Below are 25,762 nucleotides of genomic sequence, written 5' to 3' on the forward strand. Positions count from 1 at the left end.
GGTATGTGATTAGAGGACTGCATCCATACTGCATAGGCATTTAAAGCAGTCCATTTGCTAAGGCCTGGCTCACTGCATAACTACTTGGGTACTGACTGAATGATTAGAGTACAGCAAGGAGAGTGCCTAGGTGAATTTAAAAGTGCTAGGCTTTTCGCACAGGGAAATGGATTAGTACTTGGTACTGAATGGGTCACTAGAGGAGTGCAAAGGCAGTCAAGTGCTGGACTGTATGGATACGGACTAGGAAATTGAAAGTGTGAAAGACAAGTGTCTAGGTGGTTAGAAGACTGCATGCATAGTGCATAGGGGTTTGAAGCAGTCCATGTGCTAAGGCCTGGCTTAGTGTATGAATACTTAGGCACTGACTGAATCATTAGAGTACTGCAAAGATAGTATCTTGGTGAATTTATAAGTGTTTGGGTTTTAGCACAGTGAATGGATTAGTACATGGTGCTGAATGGGTCACTCGAGGACTGCAAAGAGTCACAGGGTATTTCCTGGAAGTGTGTGGATACTGACTAGGGAATTGAAGGCGAGAAAGACAATTGTGTAGGTGGTTAGAGGACTGCATGCATAGTGGATGAGGGTTTGAAGCAGTCCATATACTAAGGCCTGGGTCACTGGATGAGCATTTGGGTACTGACTGAATGATTAGAGTACTGCAAGGAGAGTGCCTGGGTGAATTTATTAGGGTTTGGCGCAGTGAATGGATTAGTACATGATGCTGAATGGGTCACTAGGGGAGTGCAAATGGAGTGACAGGGTGTTTGCTGGAAGTAAACGGATACTGACTGGGAAATTGAAGGTGTGAGAGACAAGTGTATAGCATGTTAGAACACTACATGCATACTGCATAGACATTTGAAGCAGTCTATTTGGTACTTAGAAACTGACAAAATAATCAGACTACTTCTAGGACAGTGCTTAGGTAAAACTTTTAAATTTTCAGGTCTGCCACAGTGAACAGAATAGTACATGGTACTACACCTTAGTGTCAAACCCTGACTCATTTTATCAATGCATAAGCAAAGACTTCTAATGCTACTAAAACTTGACGACATGAGAGGTTTTAAATTAGTTATCTGTCAGCAAATACACGATGTTACCAAATGCCTCTCTCACAGTGGTTCTCAAATGCACACAGACTCAGTGTGATTCTAGACAAGCACCACTATCCCTAGGAGTTTACCAAAACTCATTCACTACAGTGGAAGTGGTAAGCGAACTGCACACAATCTTCATATTTCAGGATTGCACTTTCATGTCAAAGCCTGACTCATATAATCAAAGCATAAGCAAAGACTGGCTTCTAATGCTACTAAAACTTCACAACATGACCGGTTTTAAAACAGGTATATGTCAGCAAATACACGATGTTACCAAATGCTTCTCTCACAATCCTTACCCAAATGCACACAGACTCAGTGTGATTTTAGACAAGCAACACTATCCTAGGAGTTTTCCAAAACTCAGTCACTACTCTGGAAGAGTTAATGGTACTGCACACAATCTACATATTTAAGTACACCACATCAGTGTCAAAGCAGGACTCATTTAATCAACGCATAAGCAAAGACTGGATTCTAATCCTACTGAAACTTCACAACATGACACGTTTTAAAACCGTCATCTGTCAGCAAATACATGATGTTACCAAATGCTTCTCTCACAGTGATCCCAAATACACACTAACTCACAGCGTGATTCTAGACGAGCACCACTATCCCTATGAGTTTACCAATTTTATTCACTACACTGGAAGTGATAAGGGAACTGCACACAATCTACATATTTCACGACTGCACTTTAGTGTCAATGCCTGACTCATTTAATCAACACATAAGCAAACACTGGATTCTAATGGTACTAAAACTTGACAACATGACTGGTTTCAAAACCGTTTTCTCTCAGCAAATACACAATGTTACCAAACACTTCTCTCTCAGTGGTTCCCAAATGCACACAGACTCAGTGTGATTCTAGACAAGCACCACTATCCCTAGGAGTTTACCAAAACTCATTTCTTCATCTACAAGGAGTACGACATTTTACTGCAGAAACATAACTCATTTCACAAATTCATAAACAATGACTGGTTTCTAATTCTACCAAAATATAAAAACTGCATAGTTATCTGTCTACAAACACATGAAAAAAACAAATCCTTATCACAAAATGGTTTCCACATGCACACACAATGTCAATAAGATTGTAGAGAAAAAAAGTACTCCCTACACTTTAGCAGGAAAAATACATTAGTCTGATTAAAATCAAAATAGTCTACATACATCCCCTCACAATTAAATAACTCATCTTTCAAGTTGTTTTGTATATCAAGAAGTATATCAGTCACTCACCACATTTTCTTTTACAGAATCTCTGCACTGTGCACCTCTCAGCAAAAGCAACGAATGAAAGTTTCTCTTTCATTTTCCACACATATACATGTAAACATCAAATCACAATCCTTCGCACATAAACTCAAAAGCAAACCCACATTTCTATTGGTTAAACATTTCAACCCTTTCCAACTGAAATACATTTCAACCCTTCCCCCAATCTGCCTTCTGCCTGTTACAATAGAAGCAGCTCATGGAACACTGCACTGAGCTCACAGGTCACAAGTTCAGCACACAATGTTCCTACACAAGGCAGGAAGTGTGCTTGACTTTTCAACATATCAGCTTATCATATATAATGTTCCTTACAATCTGTTTTCGTTAACCAATAACAATCATACATTTAAAAAACAAAAATATACACCCTACCTTTCAGTGTAGAAAGTTGTTATACAACCAATGATTTCTTGTGGTTTTTTAAAAAACGTTGGCGTGGATCCGCGCACCCACCGCGAGAGAATCGTGCATCCAACGCGATAGGATGCGCGCACCGTGCACGCATTTCGCCGCTTTTTTTTTTTTTAAAAAAAAAGCGGGGCCCACAGGGAGTCCTTCTGGGACCCCCTAAGCAGATCTAGAGGGTCAGAGTATTTCCACTCTGCCCCCTTTATATCTTTTACACACTTATTCCTTCCATCTTCAGCCTCGCTTCTACCGAGGCAGAAAATGGCCGCCAACAGTTCCAGGTTTCGAATGTAGAGAGACGCTCCACAGCCAATTAGCATTCAGCGCGCGATCGGTTTGGGGAGGGTGCGCTTACGGTGCGGGTACGGTCCGCGGATCCTCCGCGGCCATAGATATCACTAACTTTTTTACCCTAATTTTCTCAGGAACTACTGAACAGATTCACACCATATATGCAAAAGGCACGAGTCCGAACTGAGGACTACCTCTTGCCAAATTTGGTGTCATTCCGTTCAGCGGTTCGGACTGTAGCTGCGACAACAGATCCTATGGAAAATTGCATGGGGAAACGCGTTTTGGGACCCCCCTTTTTTCTCGCCCCCGCTTCACGGATCACCGCAAAACTTTCAGAGTAGGAGCCAAAAGTTTAGAGAATTTCGCAAAGATTCGTCAATCGGCGCCAAAGGTATTCCCAATAGAATGTTGCAGATTTCCTATGGAAAATAGGTCCTAACTATAACTATCTACTGGCGACCGCCAGTAGATAATATATATATGCACAAACAAGCATTAAAAATGCAATAGGTCTCACCTTTCATTAAGTTAAAGCCATTTGCTTTGCTATACAATACCATTAGCAAAGCAAATGGCTTTAACTTAATCAAAGGCGAGACCTATTGCATTTTCAATGCTTGTTGGGAATATGTATCCCAAAAAATAGAATGCCTACCCCAAGACAACCTAATTGTAGTAGGCTGCGACTTTAATCTCCCACTAGACCCTATAATAGACCGACAGTCCACTTGAAAATACCACCCTACAAAATCTCAAGGTGTAGTACAGAAAATGTGTTCTAAATATAACCTCAAGGACTCTTGGTGCCTTCTACACTTTGACTCCAGGGATTGCACACTTATTTCAGCCCCACCTAACTTGTATACAAGAATTGACTATATACTTATATCGGGCTCATTTACACACCCAATTAACCAGACTAATATTTTGCCTAAACGTGTCTGATCACTCGTGCATTATCACCATGTTAGCTGGCAGCCACTCGTCGCCACTTAAAACACGGTGTTTCAATTACGATATTTTAACAAATCCCAATGACCAAAACAAAATCGAAAATGCTGTACTGATTATCTAAAAAATAATTATCTCCTGGAGGCAAATGTGAACACTCTTTGGGATGCATTGAAAGCGACCCTGAGGGGGGGTTCTCCTCGAAATCAAAACAAAAATCAACAAACGTTATAACTCAGAACTAATCAAGCTAGAACAGAAGAGTAAACATTGCATTCCAACTATCTAAACAATAATATTCTCAACCAACTAACACAAAAGAAGTGTGAAATACAACCAAATTTTAAGTGAACGTGCAGGGGATGTGGATAAACAAATTTAAGGGTCTCAAACCCTGCGAAGCTAACAAAGCGGGTAAGATGCTTGCTTCTTACCTCAAACACAAACAAAACCAACATAGAATCACATCAATAAAAAATGCAAACAACCAAGCGCATACTAAGCCAAAGGAAATATTAAACTGTATTAAACATCTTTATGAAGCCCTATATCGTAACAATCAGGATTTTAATTTTCAAAACCTGGGAAGGTTGAATCTCCCAAAACTAACAAACTGATATACTTATGACTTGGCAAACCAATAAGTGGTTCAGAAGTGTCTAAAATCGTTAAATCCCTGAAGGATAACAAGGCACCGGGGTCAGGCGGCTTCACAGCCAAATTTTACAAAACATTCACAGATCTACTACAACCAACCATGTTAAACGTATTCAATAATATAGTTAGCTCAGGCGGTACAACAAATTTGATGGCAGAATTCAACATTATAGTTATCCCAAAAGAAGGGAAAGATCCCTTACTTCATAAAAAATTATAGACTGATATCCCTCATTAACGTAGACTGCAAAATGTATGTGAAAATATTGGCCACTAGACTTAACGAATTCCTCCCACAACTAATAAGCAACTCCCTAGTAGGCTTTATTAAACACGGTATGTCAAACGACAACACCCGTCTTCCATGCCATGTCCTCAAACGCGTTCTTTAACCCCACTCCATCTATAGCTATAACTCTAGATGCAGAGAAAGCTTTTAACAGACTATCTTGGTCATTTTTTAACCAATGCATGCAATTGTTCGACCTCGGTGATTCCTTCATAAAAATCGTCATGGCACTTTCCACGAAATTCGTTGTGCGGATTGAGATTAGTGGTTTCCTCTCAGAGTCTCTCACCCTTCAACAAGGCAAGGTTGTCCACTCTCTCCTTCCCTTTTTCTGGTAGTGCTAGAGCCCCTTTTACAGGACATAAAACAAAACACCGAAATCGCTGCAATAGGTTTTAATAACATTTAGGTTAAGCTAGCTGCATAAGCTAACAACATTCTGATAGTCACAGAAAATGCTGGATCCTCAATTAAAGGCCTGATGCACACAATAGAAAATTACTCTGAACACTCCGGCTATAAGTTGAACAGAGACAAATCTGAAGTTCAGTCTTTAAATATTCACTATACAAAAGAGATTGTTCGAGGCATATGAGCTGCAGATCACACACTGCGCACTGTGCATAGATCGCCATCTGGTGTTGGGGCAGGATGTTTGCACTTTGTTGTTGTATTGGAATAAGTCTTTGGAAGTCACGAGATAGGTGGTGACTCCTCTGAACAATAGTGCGCATGGGCATCGACTCAATCTTCAGATTGTTTTTTTCCACCATCGGGCTCGGATGTGTTCATCGCGCTCCAGTTCGATGTCGTTACCGTTCTACCTTTCGACGCGCAATCCTGCACCCATTATTCGGTATTGTTTCGAACGCGTTTTCCATTTGATGCGCATCTCTACAAACTTGAATTCTTCAATTCCGGTCGTGGACGCAGGCCTTCGGGCATATCTGCGCCATTAGGCCTTTTGGCTCATGGGAAGGACTCCTTTCAAAAAGTGTCCTCAATGTGGATCCAAGTTTCCACACGCTGATCTTCACGAGGTGTGTAACCTCTGCCTTTCGCCCGAGCAAGAGGCTGAAGACTGTCCAGCTTGTGCCTCTTTCGGCTCCAAGAAAACAATACTGGATCGTCTGGCTCGAAGAAGGGTGGCTCAATCATCAACATCGATACCTGACGATATCTTCCAAGAAGGCATCAATGTACCAGAACAGGAGCAGATTGAAGAGGGCAACATTAGCACCTCCGAAGCAGACGATTCAGACGTCGAAGACAACCCCATGTTGTACTTACGACCCACAGGGCAGTGAGTCATAAGTACTGACGTCGACCCCTCCCACCCCCCACCCCCACCCATTCATAAAAAGGCTTCAGTAACACCTTCACCTTCAGGCCTAGGTGCACACCGGGACAAAACTTTCCATGCCCCGCCTTCGGGCTCGGCATAGAAGTCCACACATAAGCCTTCAGGCCACTCTGGATCGAGCCAGCCTGCCGTAGGTACAGGAACCCCATCCCCTACACCAAAAATAAGACCCTGCCTCTACCTCCAAACAATGACTTCCCTCCACTCCCCCCAGACCATTATACTCCGGTCGGGGGAAGATTGCTACAGTTCCTACCTGTCAGGAACGCTATTACCGCGGACAGGTGGGTGAGACAAATCATCCAATCCGGTTATTGCCTAGAGCTCACGTCAACTCCCCCAAACATACCACCCAAACAGCATCCAATGTCAACAGAGCATTTAACGCTTCTAAAGCAAGAGGTGCTTTCCCTACTACAAAAACATGCATCATCAAAACACAGGGATTTACTCCCTGTATTTTCTCATTCCAAAGAAGGACGGAACTCTGAGGCCCATCTTGGACCTCAGACCATTAAACCTCGATATACAATCAGACCATTTTCATACGATCACTCTTCAACAGGTCCTTCCTCTACTCAAACAAGGCGATTTCCTTGCCACCTTAGATCTCAAGGACGCCTACTTCCACATTCCCATTTACCCTGCTCACAGGAAATATCGTCGATTTGTAGTGGACTGTCCGCATTACCAGTTCAAGGTTCTCTCATTCAGAGTCACCACAGCACCCAGAGTCTTCACAAAATGTCTGGCAGTGGTAGCAGCCCACTTAAGAGAACAAATTCACGTCTTCCCATATTTGGATGACTGGCTCATAAAAGCCAAGTTGCATACCCAGTGTGTAAATCACACACACCACAATCCAACTACTTCTCGGCTTGGGGTTTATAATAAACCTCACAAAGTCTCCCCTCCAACCGTCCCACATCCAACAATACCTAGGTGCCACAATAAACACCTCAAAAGGCCTTGCATATCCCAATCCAGCCAGTATAGCAAGCATGCAAGCCCTTATAACAAAATTCCAGACGCAACACTCACTTCCAGCTTGAGTGTTTAAGCAACTAATCGGGATGATGGCCTCTTGTATATTCATAGTACCTCATGCAAGACTCCAGATGCGCCCCTTACAGGAATGCTTAGCACGTCAGAGGAACCAAGCTCAAGGTCAGCTAACAGATCTGGTGTTGGTGGACGGCCGCACTCATCGCTCTCTGCAGTGGTGGAACCCCCAAAACCTTTCCAAAGGGCGACCATTCCTAGAGCCGGTTCCACAGATTGTGCTAACAGCAGACTCATCGCTCACCGGCTGGGGAGCTCATCTACTACATCACACCATACAGGGCACATGGACACCTCAGCAAAAGATACTCATCAATCATTTGGAGTTACTAGCAATCTTTCTGGCATTAAAATCATTCCAGAAACACATCAGGCAAAGCTGTCTTAGTCCGGACGGACAATATGACAGCAATGTATTATTTACAAAAACAGGAGGGGACGCACTCTCTGCAGCTCTCTCAACTAGCACAGAGCATATGGAGGTGGGCTATTCTTAAAAACATTACTTTTAGCCCAACATCTTCCAGGAATTCAGAATCAGATGGCAGATCTGTTAAGTCGTCAACCACAACAGATTCACGAGTGGGAACTTCATCCACAAGTTCTTCAACCATTTTTCCAAATGTGGGGGCATCCAGAGATAGATCTCTTTGCCTCACATTACAACACAAAATGCCCAAGCTTTGCCGCTAGATATCCACACCCATTGTCCAAAGGCAATGCGATATGGATGAATTGGTCAGGCAGATTTGCGTATGCTTTTCCGCCTCTCCCACTCCAACATGGGCCAGACAACCATGGTACACAACATTGCTGGAACTCTCAGTAGTCCCGCACCAAAAACGACACCTCTCCCCACAACTCTTAACACAGAACCATGGAGAGATCAGACATCCAAATCCAGCACAGCTCAACCTATCGATCCGGCTCCTGAAGTCCTAGAATTTAGTTACCTCAATCTTCCACCTGATTGTATGAACGTTATCAGAGAGGCTAGGCGCCCCACTACTAGTATACTGTACCAACAATACCATCAATCCTCTAGATGCATCCATTCAACATATCATATCTTACCTGGTGCATCTTCAGAGATGTAATCTAGCATACACATCAATTGGATTACATCTTGCTGCCATAGCAGCTTACCTACAAAATAGACAACATTTGTCATTGTTCAAGGTATGTTATGAGTATATGGGTGTACCTTTACCCTTTAGTGGCGATAGGCATTTTCCCCACTTGAAATGTAGGTATAAAAATGTGTAACCCTGACCCATTATTTTGGTGTTGCCACATCCAGCACCTCATTGCCTTGGACGAAGAAGACCCACTGTTGGCACAACTTACCTATGCTGATAGACTGCACGTTTAGCGGCTCCTATGGACACGTAGTCAGCAATCTGAAATATAGGAAAACATTAGGGAAAGCCAGGAAGAAAATATATTGCAGCGCCCAATTACTTTTCCAAGCCATGCAGAGGCCTTTTCTCTCCACATGTGTTCAGACTTATTAGTGAACTACCAAAATTCTCTCTTGGTTTATCACAGTTTATAGTGCCTGCCATTTTGGATTCCACCCCTGCAAATGCCTTTCCTTCCCTATCAGATGTTTTCAATATCAGACAAATCATTGGTATGTTTATGGGTTAAGAACAATCTTCGTGGTAGTTCCAAGGTATTCTGAAAGAACATGCATCCAACCTGAACAGTGCCTGCCACACAACCTCGGATCACTGGTACCAATTTCTGCACAGTCTAAGCTTGTCCCTGTCCATCTCTTCTGCCAACTTGGAGGATGTGCACTCCAGTCCCCAAATCTCATCCTCTTGCAATACAGGGTGTTGTCACAACTGAGCCTTCAAGAGTTTGTTTGAAGGCACAATTTGGGCCTGACGGTTTGGGAACTTCAGACTGTCTTTGGGGATCTAAGCAGTGTCTCTGATAGGTCCAAGTGACAGTATTTATTCCTCTATGAAGGCACAGATAGGAACCTTGTACAACCAAGTGTTGCTTAATACAAAAATGCACTTGAAAAGTGTCAATTTCATTTGTTTCCTTGTGTTTTTATGGGATATCATGTTACAGGTAATGACTGGTTTGTCAAGGCTTGCCTGGACAATGCTGCAACACATATTGGGCTATGTTCTAATGTGTCGCAGTGAAGAACAGGAATGGGGAAACCCTCCCCTGCCAAGTGATCACAAGGAAATTCAGATCACCATGAACCAATGACAACCTACAATGAAATCACCATATTGTGCAGTCTTTTGCACACAATGTCCATAGGCTTTGAGGAACCCCCCCCACCCACCAAAATCCCAGAGCCCTCCGTAAAGTCGAGGGCAGTACTGTATGCACCATTGTTCTAATAGGTGGGGTGTGGCCCAGCAAGTTGGAGGCTATATCAGGTGGAGCGATCATTACCATTAGTCACTCACCGTCAACCCCATTTGCTCTTGGGAGTTCTGTCCATGCAAGTGGGGACAATTTTTAACCACCTTCTACCATCACTCAACTTAATCAGTTGATTTCTGAGAAGCTTTCCTTTGACCATCATGGCCTTTTGAGAAGCTTGATTTCTCTGGGCTTCCAAAAAGTGCTCTACCACAGTAATGTTTTGAAGCAAAAACATGCGAGTCTCTTTACTTGGCCTTTGCGTCCGAATAACTTTACCCTTCTCTCCATCTCGTTGTATGGTGCCTTTCTAGCTTAATAACTTAATTCTGCCAGGCATATCAACAACCTGAAAGCAATGAGGACCTTGAACCTTGCACTGTTTCATTCGTTCAAGGTTGCAGTGGGTGCACTTAGTCTCTCTGTATCCTGAAAGCGTTGATTGAATTTCACCTAAAATAAACATTTCTTCCAGTGCTGTTTTTTTGCAACTTGACCCTTCCTTGACTAATAGAGCACTACACAGGCTTCCTCATCTGAAAATTCTCACAACCTCGATGGTAAATCCTAGTAAATTGTGTTGGACAGGCAGATTTGTAACAGTTGTACCGATCTAACAATGGAGCATGTTCTCAATGTTTGACCAAGCTAGTCTAGATTTCTTATTTAAAATGTATGTAGATGTAAATTCTACTATAAGTAGATAGTATGAAACTGGCCCTATATCAGTATACAGTGTGAGGTTTGGTGGCAGTGATTTTGTCTTTGATTTCTACCCCTTTTAATTTTTCATACCATTTCTGGTGCTTTATTCTGATCTTTCTAACATATATGTCATGACAGTTAGCGAAGCCAGGCTTAATACCTAGGAGCATTGTTTGATTACTGTCTAGCTAGCCATCTCCTCCTAGCCAAGATTTTGAAAAATCTCCTGGCCTCCAAATCAGTTGTCAGTGCTGTAATTCTTGTCTGAGGATCCTGTTTGGCTTCTGTCCTTACTAGCCAGAGATAATGTGCCATTGACTGCTGCCGTCAGATACTCTTCATCAGCCTATACTATATGTTCGACGTTCCCCAGTGTCACCTAGGTGTTAAAACTGTAAGGCTAAGTCTAGTCCTATGAATATATTTTAGACCTATTCTGTGAAAAGATACGCTGCAGGAGAATTTAAAAACGGCAAGTGTTTTTTTTTTTATAGATCACTTGAAGTGATGTGCTTTGGCCATTAATCTAAGACAGAAAAAATGCTCATTCATCTCTTTGGACTAGTTAGAACAATCCCGTAACAAGTCTGTGATTATATCCATCAATTTTTACAGAATTACCTGCAGGGCCACTCCATTTCGGGAAGAATGCTGAAGGCAGTCTGACTGGATCTTTGTCCCTGGTTTTCCTCAAGCTCTAGTGATATGCCTTAAAGGATGTAGCCTCTTTGACAATATACTTAAATTATCAGTGTTGTGTAAACTTCCTTATGTTGCATCCGACTTCTCTAAGTATATATCTCTTCTCTTGATAAGGGAAAACAACGTAAGGGCTGTTTTAAACTGCATCTAAATTGTCCATAGTTACAGATTTCAGACAAAACGTTTTTCGGGAAAGGTCTTGTATTGTTCACCAGAGATATGTTCTTTAGCTTCGACCATATGCCCCATCCATCCTTTGTTTATCATGGAATGCTTAGTTTCTGAAAAACGCGTTCTATCCTTTGAAGATATCTGCATTTAGCACGGATCTATAAAGAAGCAATACAAATTGTCAATACAAGAGTGTGTTCGGAGTTTGTTTTTGAAATGTGTTGCATCACTGTGCCCCTCTTTTCTTTTGATTGTCCTAAATACGTTTTGATGTTGATTTTGTGTAATAACTTTGTATAAACAAGATAATCAGTGGGTGGGTTGCACTGTGGCTGGCAAGACTGACCCAGTCCTCCCAATTGCATGCTGATACATGTAGGCAAAAACAAGTCTGATGAATTAGAAAGTATGAAGCACTGAACTGCGCTTGACTTGGCAACCAACTGCTATTTGCAATGATTAAAGACTGTGTGTGATTACCTGTACCAATGTGCATTGGGGAGAACTGGGACAGTCTTGCCACCCAGTGGCGACCCCACTCCTTTGACATTTTTTAACTCTTCAAGTCAGTACATGTCCATTTCAGAATCAAATCTCAAACAAATTGTCCTGTAGAGTACCCGCATGAGTTGTTCCATTATTCCATAAGACTTACTTAGTTCTATAAGACTTCTTAGTTCTATAGTGTTTGTTCTGTTAAACTGCTGTCTGTTACAGTGAAGCCTGACTTTGCCTTGTTTTTTCACAACCTCTGTCAAGTGTGCTTAGAGATTGTCCCATTTGTGGAGAATTATAGAATTGAAGCAATGAAACATTACCAGTATCATTGGTACTTTTAATTTCTTAAGAGCTCTCTTGATACTGATTTGTCAAAGATGCAGCGTTGGCCTCCGTATACTAATCCGAAATTACTTCCAAAGTATGTCTCTCATCCAGACATCCTACTATTTGCTTTGTTGGAGGAGCTAAGTGCATCAACAGATTCCTTCTTGAGAGGAAAGGCCTTTCCTGATAATGTTGCATGTGGCACCATCCGCTACCAAACACAAGAGGGTTGTCCCTTGATTTGAATGTGGTATACTCTCTAAAGCTTTAAGGGGTGCACTTTATGGATTCAAAGGCTGAGGATACTCCACATCTCGCAACAAATCTCCCTATGTATCCTTCTAAGGATCAGCCACAGTATGAATATGCAATGAGATGCAGCAGATGCAAAGAGCTAGAGCCAGGGCCAAGGCCACATGAATGAGCTGTTTGCACACTGCTCTTAGTCCTTTCTGAGCAATAGTTGGTAATATGATAGCAATGGAAGTAAAACTATCCGATCTGGTGGTAAGTAAAGTTGTTTCGTTTCTTCAGTTATTTTACATTCATTGTGTAGTATCTCATTCAGTATTCTATAACTTTCTAGACCTCTATGGTTTTAATAAACAGTGACAATACATAGCCTGCTCTTTGACAAATTATTTTTTAAGTATTTTGTTTTAAATAACTTCATGTTCTTGCTTTAATCTTTGCTGTTTTCTTACAGTCCAGAGGAATTTTATCTTACACCCAAAGCTATCCTGTCTTACAAAACAGTCCCCTGGTTCCAAGACATAATTATACTCATACCACTTACTCTGATGATATGCAGATCGGCAATAAAAACAAGGACTCTAAGAAAATGCCATGGTCTAAGAGACACTCTTTTGTTGCTGGCAAGGAGAAGATGGACCGCACAGCTGTTTTAACAGTTAATATTTGTCTCATCCAGCTTTTATTCTAGGGATACCTGGTGGTGGAAAACACCTTTCTGATGGAGTTACTAACCCCAAATAAGTTTCCTCAACTAACACCACATGTAGGTTTTTTCCCAGCAATTATTTTGAATTCTTCATACCCTTATTTAGAGCTTCCTGAGATATGACACAATATATTAGTAAATGTTTTAAAGCAGTCACAGTTGACCCCTTTCTCTTCGTCTTCAAACTCTCTCATGGTGGTTGAACACATGAATTAATGTTTATGGGTTTGTACCTTTCTAAATGTATCTAATCGAATTGCTTTTCTGCAATCAAAATCACATTTTATGTATGAGAATTTGTATGTTTCCCACAAAAGCATCCATGGCCATTGCTTGATAATGTTGATGATTCTGATTTCTTTGAAAATTGACCTTGACATTATATGGATAATTCTCCTTTTTTAATTGGTGGCGCTGAGAAAGGGATGGTTTACAATACAACATTTTTCCTACTCTTTTTAAAGAACTGTTTGTTCTCCTAGGTTTTCTAAATACAGTACGTGTTATTGAGCCGCGTTGAGCTTTTGCTTATCATACGTGTTGTGTTTTTAGTGAGCTAGTCTAGTTTAGTCACTTACAGATTGGCGTGCATCACAAGAGGCCTAGGAGGAAAAGATAAATGAAGAAGTATTAACGTTAGGAGAATGAACAATAGGGAAAGAAGTTAAGTAATGTGTGGAAATAGAGAAGGCATGGCGGTATAGTAGGAGCCTCCGCCATTCAAGTAGGTGTACTATTATAACAGAACATGCAAAGCCATGGAGATGTCATTTGACTGAAATACAGTATGCACCAGTGCTCCCATTGAACCTACCAGCCTTTTGTTATTGCCTCATGCACAGTATTCAAATTTTGGCTATCTTGAAACTTGCAACCAACTACTGCAATGTACGTTTTTTCAATTTAGAAATTCCCGTCAAGTAGTGTATCATGGACTTATGGATGAACTTCCAAAGCTGGTTTCTTTGCACCCAAGTTCCTGACCATAGTATGTGGCGCAAAAATGCCCTTACATTGTCCCTGAAATGCTTAGGCCCTCCACCACTCCCTGTATGTAGCCTTTACTGTTTCCACTGCTGTCCGCACCTAATACTATCAACCTTAATCAGTTCTCCTGAGTCAGTCATTGCCTAATTTGCTTGCCCACTTTTCATCTTTGTATTCAAGTACCAGTCTTTTCCAGTTTGTCATTTACTGTTCTCCTTTCGAATATAGTTTGTCAGTTTGTGCTGCATAGAACATAAATATACAAACTCTGTATATTCCCCTAATTTTGTAGAAGCACAGGGCTGTTCATTATTTCAGTACCTCCCATCTCTGATTTCAACGCGAGGGATTCTGAGAGGGAAGGAGGGGCTGGGGCGACAACTTTTTTTCATATCCTTATTTAGTTCCTGGGACGTTAATGCACTACACACACCACAACTCCTGCCACTTGCTATGATCAGTTCACAAGTTTTGCAGTGGCAGAGGAAAAATTGCATCTACGAAGCGGACACATGGCAGTCTGTGTGAGTTGTGGTCTGATTTGCATGCCATAACTGGCGAATTTTTAGGCTTTTGTGTTCGCTGAACTATAATTAACTGTCTTGTTTTAAGGGAATATAAATGCATCTCGGCCCTAAAGGGTATTGGCATCTTCTGTTTTTGGGTGTTTGTGTGTACCTCTATTTTAACTGCCTAATGTTGTTTTCCATTTTAGTAATCTTGTGTTGCTCTTTGAATTTCTAGAACTTAACAGACTTTGATTTACTGTGCTATACTTTATCCAGGACCCCCAAAAGTAAGGCTTTGCTAGCAGTACAGAAGAAAATCACAGTACCCACTTTGGATAGTTCCATATAACCACTGACTACTGTAGGGGACTGTATGTGTGTGGAGACTCTTGACTTGCATCATTGCATCTTTTGAAAATAACTTTGTGGGTGGCACCAAGTGCAACGGTTGCGAAGTAAAACAATTCTAGTAGGCTTCACAACACAGGACAAACATTACTGCTTTTGCAAAGTGTAATGGTATTGCTTGGCAGTGACCCTCTTTCTGAAGAACCCGTCTCCCAGGTAAATCCTGACATTTGAGCTCCAGTTCTGTATTACCCCGATTTGCTGCTTTCTCCAGTAGTTCAAACCTTCTGCGAACATGAGAGGCTGCATGTGCAGTCAGGTTTTCTGCTGAAAGATATCTAGCTCTTACAATGCAGCAGAAAATTGTCACTTCTGTTAGCAAGCCAATGCTCAATGTGCACCTCTGTTAAAGTTGTACAAACAAATTGCGCTCGACTATGCTGCTGAATTTAATTACTTGTATGTCCTTGCCAGGACCCATAAAAAGACCTTCTATTCTTCTGTGGGAATGGTGACAGGACACTAGAGTGTAACAGAGATATGTTCTTGCTTCGCCCGATTAAGGGACCCATCACCCGTACTAACAAATTCTAGCTCCCCAGACAGTGCAGGATCCGGATTAAGGATGTTAACCTCTGAGCATCACCATTTACTCCTTAGATCTCTGCTCCGATCACTCATCACCAAGTGAAGGCAGTCGAGCTGTATCTTTATAACCCGTTACAACAAACAATTGATGGACGGAATGCTGACAATGCAGACATTCTCCCCCAGTCAAGAGATCTGGGTTAAATCCATCGTTCTTTTGCCCACTACACCACCCCAGTTTAGACATGGCCATATGCAAATCAGTCTTGACCCTGTGCCTCACGGGAACAGTCTAGCCCGAACTGCCAAGCCATGTCTTCCCTGGACCGGAATCAAGCATCCTAGGACCGGTTTCTGGCTATCAGCCGTCATCAGCCAGGATAGCTTGACTCCAGTGGCGTAGTGAGCACGGGTCCCACGTCTGGGAATACCCATCCCACTTAGGGCGAAAAGCGTTACAACAAACAATTGATGGACGGAATGCTGACAATGCAGACATTCTCCCCCAGTCAAGAGATCTGGGTTAAATCCATCGTTCTTTTGCCCACTACACCACCCCAGTTTAGACATGGCCATATGCAAATCAGTCTTGACCCTGTGCCTCACGGGAACAGTCCAGCCCGAACTGCCAAGCCATGTCTTCCCTGGACCGGAATCAAGCATCCTAGGACCGGTTTCTGGCTATCAGCCGTCATCAGCCAGGATAGCTTGACTCCAGTGGCGTAGTGAGCACGGGTCCCACGTCTGGGAATACCCATCCCACTTAGGGCGAAAAGCGTTACAACAAACAATTGATGGACGGAATGCTGACAATGCAGACATTCCCCCAGTCAAGAGATCTGGGTTAAATCCATCGTTCTTTTGCCCACTACACCACCCCAGTTTAGACATGGCCATATGCAAATCAGTCTTGACCCTGTGCCTCACGGGAACAGTCTAGCCCGAACTGCCAAGCCATGTCTTCCCTGGACCGGAATCAAGCATCCTAGGACCGGTTTCTGGCTATCAGCCGTCATCAGCCAGGATAGCTTGACTCCAGTGGCGTAGTGAGCACGGGTCCCACGTCTGGGAATACCCATCCCACTTAGGGCGAAAAGCGTTACAACAAACAATTGATGGACGGAATGCTGACAATGCAGACATTCTCCCCCAGTCAAGAGATCTGGGTTAAATCCATCGTTCTTTTGCCCACTACACCACCCCAGTTTAGACATGGCCATATGCAAATCAGTCTTGACCCTGTGCCTCACGGGAACAGTCCAGCCCGAACTGCCAAGCCATGTCTTCCCTGGACCGGAATCAAGCATCCTAGGACCGGTTTCTGGCTATCAGCCGTCATCAGCCAGGATAGCTTGACTCCAGTGGCGTAGTGAGCACGGGTCCCACGTCTGGGAATACCCATCCCACTTAGGGCGAAAAGCGTTACAACAAACAATTGATGGACGGAATGCTGACAATGCAGACATTCTCCCCCAGTCTAAACTGGGGTGGCATAGTGGGCAAAAGAACGATGGATTTAACCCAGATCTCTTGACTGGGGGAGAATGTCTGCATTGTCAGCATTCCGTCCATCATTTGTTTGTTGTAACGCTTTTCGCCCTAAGTGGGATGGGTATTCCCAGACGTGGGACCCGTGCTCACTACGCCACTGGAGTCAAGCTATCCTGGCTGATGACGGCTGATAGCCAGAAACCGGTCCTAGGATGCTTGATTCCGGTCCAGGGAAGACATGGCTTGGCAGTTCGGGCTGGACTGTTCCCATGAGGCACAGGGTCAAGACTGATTTGCATATGGCCATGTCTAAACTGGGGTGGCATAGTGGGCAAAAGAACGATGGATTTAACCCAGATCTCTTGACTGGGGGAGAATGTCTGCATTGTCAGCATTCCGTCCATCATTTGTTTGTTGTAACGCTTTTCGCCCTAAGTGGGATGGGTATTCCCAGACGTGGGACCCGTGCTCACTACGCCACTGGAGTCAAGCTATCCTGGCTGATGACGGCTGATAGCCAGAAACCGGTCCTAGGATGCTTGATTCCGGTCCAGGGAAGACATGGCTTGGCAGTTCGGGCTGGACTGTTCCCATGAGGCACAGGGTCAAGACTGATTTGCATATGGCCATGTCTAAACTGGGGTGGCATAGTGGGCAAAAGAACGATGGATTTAACCCAGATCTCTTGACTGGGGGAGAATGTCTGCATTGTCAGCATTCCGTCCATCATTTGTTTGTTGTAACGCTTTTCGCCCTAAGTGGGATGGGTATTCCCAGACGTGGGACCCGTGCTCACTACGCCACTGGAGTCAAGCTATCCTGGCTGATGACGGCTGATAGCCAGAAACCGGTCCTAGGATGCTTGATTCCGGTCCAGGGAAGACATGGCTTGGCAGTTCGGGCTGGACTGTTCCCATGAGGCACAGGGTCAAGACTGATTTGCATATGGCCATGTCTAAACTGGGGTGGCATAGTGGGCAAAAGAACGATGGATTTAACCCAGATCTCTTGACTGGGGGAGAATGTCTGCATTGTCAGCATTCCGTCCATCATTTGTTTGTTGTATCTTTATAACCCTTCTCTGTACTATCATCTGTGGGGGCGAGGAAGAAGGAATGGAAGACCTATCCTGGGACACTGCTCCCTTGTCCATCGCTTTACCTTATCCATGCAAAATAGGCCACTTGGCTCTTGCTGGAGATCACTTGTTGAGATTGGAGCTCCTGGGGTGTTTAGATGGAATCTATTCGCTTATGATATTTTAATTTTTTTTCCTGCTGTGCATTTCTGTACTGTACAGCCATTGCGATCTCCTCAGTTCAAGTGTGTTTATTGGTTTGTTTGTAGAGCTTCCTCCTGCTTCTTACTTTCAATACCAACATATACTAACTTTCCTCCTCTGTCCAACTGATGACTGTGCAGTTAGAACAATGTGTACTTACCTAGCTCTATGCGATGCGCTAAATGCAAGATCTTAATTCAAGACACAAAGCATACATGTGTTCAACCACTATGTTTAAGTTTTGTGATAGAGGCATGTGCAGCTCCAGTCCTTATGGTATACATTATAAATTTAAGGCAAGCAACAAAATTGAATTATTTTCACTCTCAATCTGTAACTTTGAGTTGCCCTTTTTTGGGACATATTACACACATTTAAGTTTTAAACCCATAAGGATGACAGTTGTGCATCATTTTCTTTTTAATAACCCAATCAACATGACAATTTTAGTGACAGTTTGAAACTGGATACTAAAGTTTTGATTCATCTTTTTATTCTGTTTGAGGTTCTTGGTGAGATGATAAATAAGCTTTTGCCTATTGGAATAAATGGTTGGAAGCAACATTTTATCACCGTTTTTAAAATGTGACATCTCTTTATGCAGTTTTCTGAGCCGACAGAATAAATCCATGAGAAACAAATATGTAACTTGTCGGCACTGTCAAATTAATTTAAACAGTCATGCCATCTTTTATAAGGTGAAGGATTGCGTTAAGGAGAAATGTGTCTCCCATAAGCTTAAACAAATATTCTTTGTTTCAAAATGTATTCTTTCTGTAAATGTTCCTTATTAAGTTGACCATTAATCAAGGGAGATAAGCACTCAAAGCAATTTCTTTAACTGTGTTTTCGGGCTGACTTTAGTGACTTATTCTTTACCTTTGCAATTGAGGGTGGCCGATCTGTTATGCTAAGAAAAAACTCAAGGATATGTTGTAATTTAAATTGATAAATCTGTCTCTGTAAATATTCTGGACAGGCTTATTGTGTCAAGCATAGCTTTATGTGCATTGTCAACACCATGCGATTGGTATCTTTTATGCATACACCACGTTGAGGATAACATTATTTTATTATCTTAGGTTAAGGTGAAAAAATGGGACTGAATGTAAATGCAAAAATCCAGGTTGCTTTTCCATCTTTGAAGAGCATTTGATATTTCAGTTATAGACGTTAGTCAAACCTGCTCATTTTCCTTATGAAGTGGAGGTTGATAAAACGCTGTAAAAAGAAATCTGATTAATGCTGCTTTATACAAATCTGCAATAGTTAGTGTGGCAATATTCTCATTTGTAGATCATCTTTCATATTGCTAATTTAAACCTCTTAAGTGGTAGGGAAGCCTATTTGTGGCATGCTATTGTCTGAAAATGCCATTATGTGCTGGGTGTCAGGATTCTGTCTAGCACTCTAATGCAGAGACCAGAACCCTGCCATTTTAGTCTTAATATGGCTTGTTTGCAGCCCAGATATGTTTATCCGCAGTACAAAACATTCATAGCGCCTTAAAAAATGGAACGTGCCCTGCTCTTGGAGTCCAGCACAGACCATTGAAACAGCGGCATAACCTCTTGTTCATTTGATTATGGCCACCACCATTGCAAATGTAAGATGGAACTGGAGGGGAGACAGTGCTCTGGTGAAGCGATTAACAGTGGGCATGGAATTACTCGAATGGCTTTAGTGCATTCTGAATATTGGATTTATTCCTCTTCCTCAGGCTACTGAAGAGGTATCCAAGAATTTGGTGGCCATGAAAGAGATCCTATATGGCACAAATGAGAAGGAACCACAGACGGAAGCCGTGGCACAGCTCGCTCAAGAACTATACAACAGTGGACTTCTGAGCACGTTAGTGGCAGATTTGCAACTAATAGATTTTGAGGTAAGAAACCCAAACATACGATCTTGTCTGTGTGAATGTTAGTTTCTCCGTTGGTGAAGGCTGCACAAAAGATTTTTTATTTTGAATGGTTTGAAGCAGCTCACTCTTTAGAATATGTCGTAGTTTTGTTTGAGAGATCAAGAAGCAAGTGTAGTGGCATGTTAGTGCATTCACAATGTTCACACTTGGATTTTAAACTGTATATTGATGTAAAAGGTTTCTGAGCAGTGGTGTTATAACTTTCCTCACTTCAGCCAACTGCTTCATATGAAAATCCGTATTTTCATCCATTGAAAGATAGGTTGTGTCTGTCATCAGTGAGCTACAAGCCAAGACCACAAAACTTTCCAAGCTAGCGACCTTGTTTGAGTAACATGAGCACCACTTTAACCTAAGAGTACCAGATTCCATTGGTTGTAGGCTAAATCCATGGTACACCAACCATAGCCCAGCATTTTAGGCAAAGTTTTTCTTATTTAGAAAGTGTAAACGGTTAAAAAATTGTGAAGTTTTCTGAACTCTCAAATAGCAGTCCGAAGACATGACTTTCTTTGCATAACTTAGCTACTCTGAAATCACGCAGAGAAAAGTGCATATCAACTAGCTAAAGATATCACCAACTCAAATTTAGCTATGTGAAATGCATTGGTTGGGACTGTGAATAGTGGTGCATATAGCTCAAAAATAATGATAGGGTAGGTTTATAAATGTGTACAGCTTCCATAATTGGAGTTCTTGCTTATATAGCATCCAAACTCCTTAACATAATAATTTTAAGGAAAACACCATTTAGATTATTGTGGCATTTATTATTTGATCATGTTTGGAAAATAGAAGAACTGCTTATTTGTATTTTCATTTTTTGATGTGCATTAAGTTATTTACCAAGCATTTTTTTTCTACCAGGGCAAAAAGGATGTAGCTCAGATCTTCAACAACATTTTAAGACGCCAGATTGGTACAAGAACTCCGACTGTGGAATATATCTGTACCCAGCAAAATATACTGTTCATGTTGTTGAAAGGGTATGTATTAATTTGAGTAATTGGCATTTCTTTCCTTATGTTTCACACTATTATGCCAGAAGACCTTTTGGTCTGTCTGCAGCAAAAGCATAATTCGGACAAGCGTGTTCAAAGAATAGGGTTTAATGGATTTGGAGAAAAACAAATGTAGAGCTCATTCAAGCACACTGACTTAGGGGGCTTATGATGGGCAAAAGGACAGCAGTGTTCTAGAGCAGACAATGATACCAAAAAGAAATCATAAGTCTTTTTACCGAGGAAGATTGTTGTTTAGAGGAGCTCACACACTCCTTCGTAATTCCAGCACACACATGTTCATGATACGACCTAGAGCTCAGGTGCCAGCGAAATATGAAACATTGGTTTCCCTTGTCTAGTTTGGGAAGTGTCTTTCTGTTGGGATCTAATGAACTACTAGGATGTCCTTTTTCTTTTTCCGATATACTTGAGCTTTGATACCTTTTCACAGAATAGATATGTCAAGTGAAGTAAGTCAGAGTTCACTGTATCTCAACTTGTGCCCATTATGCAAGCATCTATTGTTTTGTAGCGTGAATCTTTTCTGGATTCTCATGCTGTACATTATTCTGCCATCTAATGGTTGGGTCCGGAATTGTATTTCTTCTCTCTTTTTTTTGTTGTTGGTGGGCATCGACATACCACCATTTAGTGTCGTCCTGTCATGTTGATGTACTTCTTCTGGAAGCTCGCACCTTTGGTCGCCATCTTCAGATTCCTTTTTTCCACCGTTGGATCTGGATCATTACGGAAGGAGCTCCAGAGATTTGGAGAGAAGAATCAACGAAAATAGGTGGACCTTATACAAAACAGCGATAAAACACGTTTTGACGTACCGGACTACTATCCGACAAACCGCCGTAAAGGAAAAAAGTATGGAACTTCAACGACACGGATAACGTGCATGCAGGGGGCTCCCTGTGTACGCTAACGTACAAGACACCTTTCAGATTCTGTAAGAATTGTCATCATAAATATGTTCAAAAAGATCAGCATCCGGTCAGCAAACTTTGCCTGCCACTGGATCACCGAAGTGAAGATTGCAACGCGTGCTCGGCCTTCACCCCAAAGACCTTGAGAGAGAAAGAGAAGGGCCAACTACAACATGCAGGGCCAAGAGCCAGCACAGTCGCTTTGAGATCTGGGCCTGTCCAGTAAAGAGGAGGACAATGTCGCTGAAGGCCCTGAAGTCGACTAGTACACAGATGTCTCAGTTGTAGAGGTCCAGAAGTAGACTTCGAAGAAGGTGAGCCGTCGACCTCAAAGACAATAGGAAACACGAAAAAATGTTTCAACTACCTCAAAAGGAGCCTCGGTGTCAAACAGTCGACCACAGCCGCATCCAAAGAGAAAAAAATCTGTCGTATCCTTCGACAAGGACTCTGTGACGGCGAAAAATCAAAGACGTCGAAAGACGGTCCAGAAGAAGACGCCTCTGACGAAACGAGAGAGGTCGAAACAGCTTTCGACAAGTGTCGACGTCGTCGAGCACGAAGAGAAAGGCTGAAGGCCTCCACACCGAAACACACACACGTCCGAGATTGCAAAAAAGAGGCTAGAGGCTGAAATGGCGACCATTTTACAACACAAAAAAGAATTCGATGACATTTTAAAGCAATTGAAGATACCGCCGAAACCATCGACTGGAGTGGAGAAACCGGTCGAGGAACTGCAGACGCCGACAACCCCCGAACAGCTCAATGAAGAAGAAGAGGAATTGTTCGAAAATGAAGGAGACGATGAGGCACTAACTTATGTGGGTTCAGCGATCTTGGAGGCTCAAGACCTACAATGGCAGGATCTCAATGGCGAATCAACAGAAGAAGCGGTAGACACATCCTTCGAGGCTTTCACCACCAAATGACATTGGGATGTCATAAAAAGGGCAGCATATATATGGAGTGCAACGGGAAAAATAAAAGCCACAATCATGTTTTCTATTAGAGACTTTACTGCCTACACAATCAAGGAGCCAGTTTCTACCCATGCCACCAACTGTATTGGATCAAGGGAAGAAGGCATTTAAAGAGCAAAGAAGTTACACCAAGAGGTGAAAAAAAATACAACCATTCCTCAAAGGACCCATTGTACATCAAGGGGTCGGTGCCAGCTGGCTCAATCATTATGTCAGCAGCCAGGAAAAGGAGCAGTTACCAACAAATGTTGGGCCACCGCCAGACAAGGAAAGCAAGAGAATGGACCTTACGGGGAGAAAGGTCTAAAGGAGTGCAGCAATTCAGTGGCGCATTGCAAATTCAAATGCAATGATAAACAGGCACGCATATCTGCATTGGGAAGAGGTAGGAGAACTATTAAAGCACCTGCCTGAACAGTTCCAAAGAAGGGCAAACCACTTGGTGGAAGAGGGAAAGATCATGGCAAACACATGTTTAAAATCAGCCCTAGACACGTGCAGACACATCTAGCAGACAGATGATGATTGGCATTATCGAAAGAAAACATGCATGGCTTAGAATATCCGGTTTCAAGCCAGAGGTGAAGAAAAACATACTAAACTCACACAGTCTCTGCAAACAGTATTTACAAAAAGTGATAGAGACACTGGTTCAACTTGGTTTTTCAATACACTGGGACAATTCGTCACCAGAGACCGAACAGCAGCGAGAAAAGAACATTGACACTTCTGCAACAGACACAGCTGTACCACAAGGGGCAAACTCTGACAGTGAGGACAGTGGGGAAAATTCTAGGAATGATGGCGTCCTGCATTCATTTAGTCTCCAACATTCTCTTGCACAAGAGGCTGTCCAGGAATAGCTTCAAGAACAATGGTCACAAGCAACAGGGAGTTGGGAGGATCTAGTGGTTGTCACGCAAACAGTTCATCAAGAGCTGGCATGGTGGACCAAAACAAATATAGCACAGGGAAGACTTTTCACACAACCAACTCCAACAGTGACCATAACAGATACTTTCCAAATAGGATGGGGAGCACATATGAACAGCCTCAAGGTGAGCGTATTGTGGACACAGGAGGAGCTAAAAACAGTGTTCCTAGCTTTAAAAGCCTTTCAGATTCAGCTTTACGGAAAGAAAGTGTTAATACAAACAGACAACACAACCACCATGTTTTACATAAACAAGCAAGGAGGAACACAGTCTTTAGCACTCTCAATACTAGCTCAACAACTATGGAAATGGGCAATCCCAGGGAGCATAGACATAATTGCAGTACACTTGCCAGGGAAGGGCAATGTAGAGGCAGACGGTCTGAGCAGGCAGACGTCAGCATTCCACGAATTGGAACTCCATCAATTAGAACTACATAAAATACTTGGGAAATGGGGAACTCGGCAAATCGACCTTTTTGCAACTCCCCACAATGCAAAATGCCAACACTTCGCATCCAGGCAACCTTGCAAGCAGTCCCTAGGAAATGCTGGTCAGGGAAAACAAGCAGAACAGGCAAAACAGAGGGCCGAAAAACTAAAAGGAAAGGCAAACAGGTCAGAAAAACTAGCAGAAATAGCAGACCAGAAAAGTTCAAACAGAGCAAGAAACGAGCAGAGGAGGCACATACAGAGCAGCAGGTACAGGCAGCAGAGGATAGTGGACTGTGGGCAAGCTGGACAGCAGAACTGTTGCAGGGGAGCTGACATGAGAACCTACTTAATTTACACAGAACTTAAACCTCCGCTTGAAACACATATATAAACATAGCATGTACCCCATTTGAAGCTCCACTTCTGTAAAGGACAAATAATCCTGACCTCTTGGGTTTGTCAAAGGCAATCTGTGTTTTTTCATTGCAATTCCCCATTGAAAAACAATCTGAAATGCTTTGTGGAGGTGAATGCATCATTGATCCATTGGAGCGCAATGTGTATTGACACTGACAAGTGGGTTCTTTCTTGTCGTTACCTGGTGAGAGCAGAGTCCATGGTTTCCCTTTCCAGCGACTACGACTATACAAATGTGCAGAATCACATGAAGATCCACCTGTTTGGCCATTTCCCATCCATCTTAGTAGTATCCAATGGTCTTCCTTCCTCATGCCACGATGTTTGGCAGCTTACCAAAAGGCCCCCCAGTGCCTATCCCGTCGAGTTTGATGACACATTCTTGCTGCTGCGAAATATGAGGGCATATTCACAAAACAAAGAAGCACTTATTTCATATAGTTAAGAGGAAGTGCCCTTGTTTGGTGAAGATTTACATCTTTGTACTCATAGTCTTCTCTATAGGAAGATTCATGTTATCACAAATATTTGGATAAAGATGCACGAGGACCAATCACAAGGTCACTGGTGACATTTCTCGTGCTCCATTACGCAGCTGTTGTGTAGAGTACGTACTGGACATTTACCCAAGGAAGTAGCATTTAGTAATTAACTAGTAGAAAGTACTCCGCTTGGGTAGACATTTTGTGCAAAACTGTGGACTCTTGAATAAAGGGGCAAGCGTGGTTCCGTTGTGGCCCATACACT

At 42.5% G+C, this 25,762-nt stretch overlaps 1 protein-coding gene across 6 annotated transcripts in view; it reads left to right on the plus strand.

The window, feature by feature from the left end:
* CAB39 (calcium binding protein 39) overlaps window positions 1–25,762 on the plus strand; it is a 220,185-nt gene that overhangs the window by 92,595 nt on the left and 101,828 nt on the right. For 3 of the 6 annotated variants that reach the window (XM_085635001.1, XM_085635003.1, XM_085635002.1), the window contains 3 exons: window positions 12,927–13,130; window positions 20,107–20,271; window positions 21,178–21,296. In XM_085635001.1, the coding sequence (XP_085491127.1) occupies window positions 12,927–13,130; window positions 20,107–20,271; window positions 21,178–21,296 (488 nt within the window). The remainder of the gene's footprint in view (window positions 1–12,926; window positions 13,131–20,106; window positions 20,272–21,177; window positions 21,297–25,762) is intronic. The other 3 variants (XM_085635004.1, XM_085635006.1, XM_085635005.1) reach the window with 1 other exon arrangement.

The sequence above is a fragment of the Triturus cristatus genome, chromosome 11 (assembly GCF_964204655.1).
Source record: "Triturus cristatus chromosome 11, aTriCri1.1, whole genome shotgun sequence".
Lineage (NCBI taxonomy): Eukaryota > Metazoa > Chordata > Amphibia > Caudata > Salamandridae > Triturus > Triturus cristatus.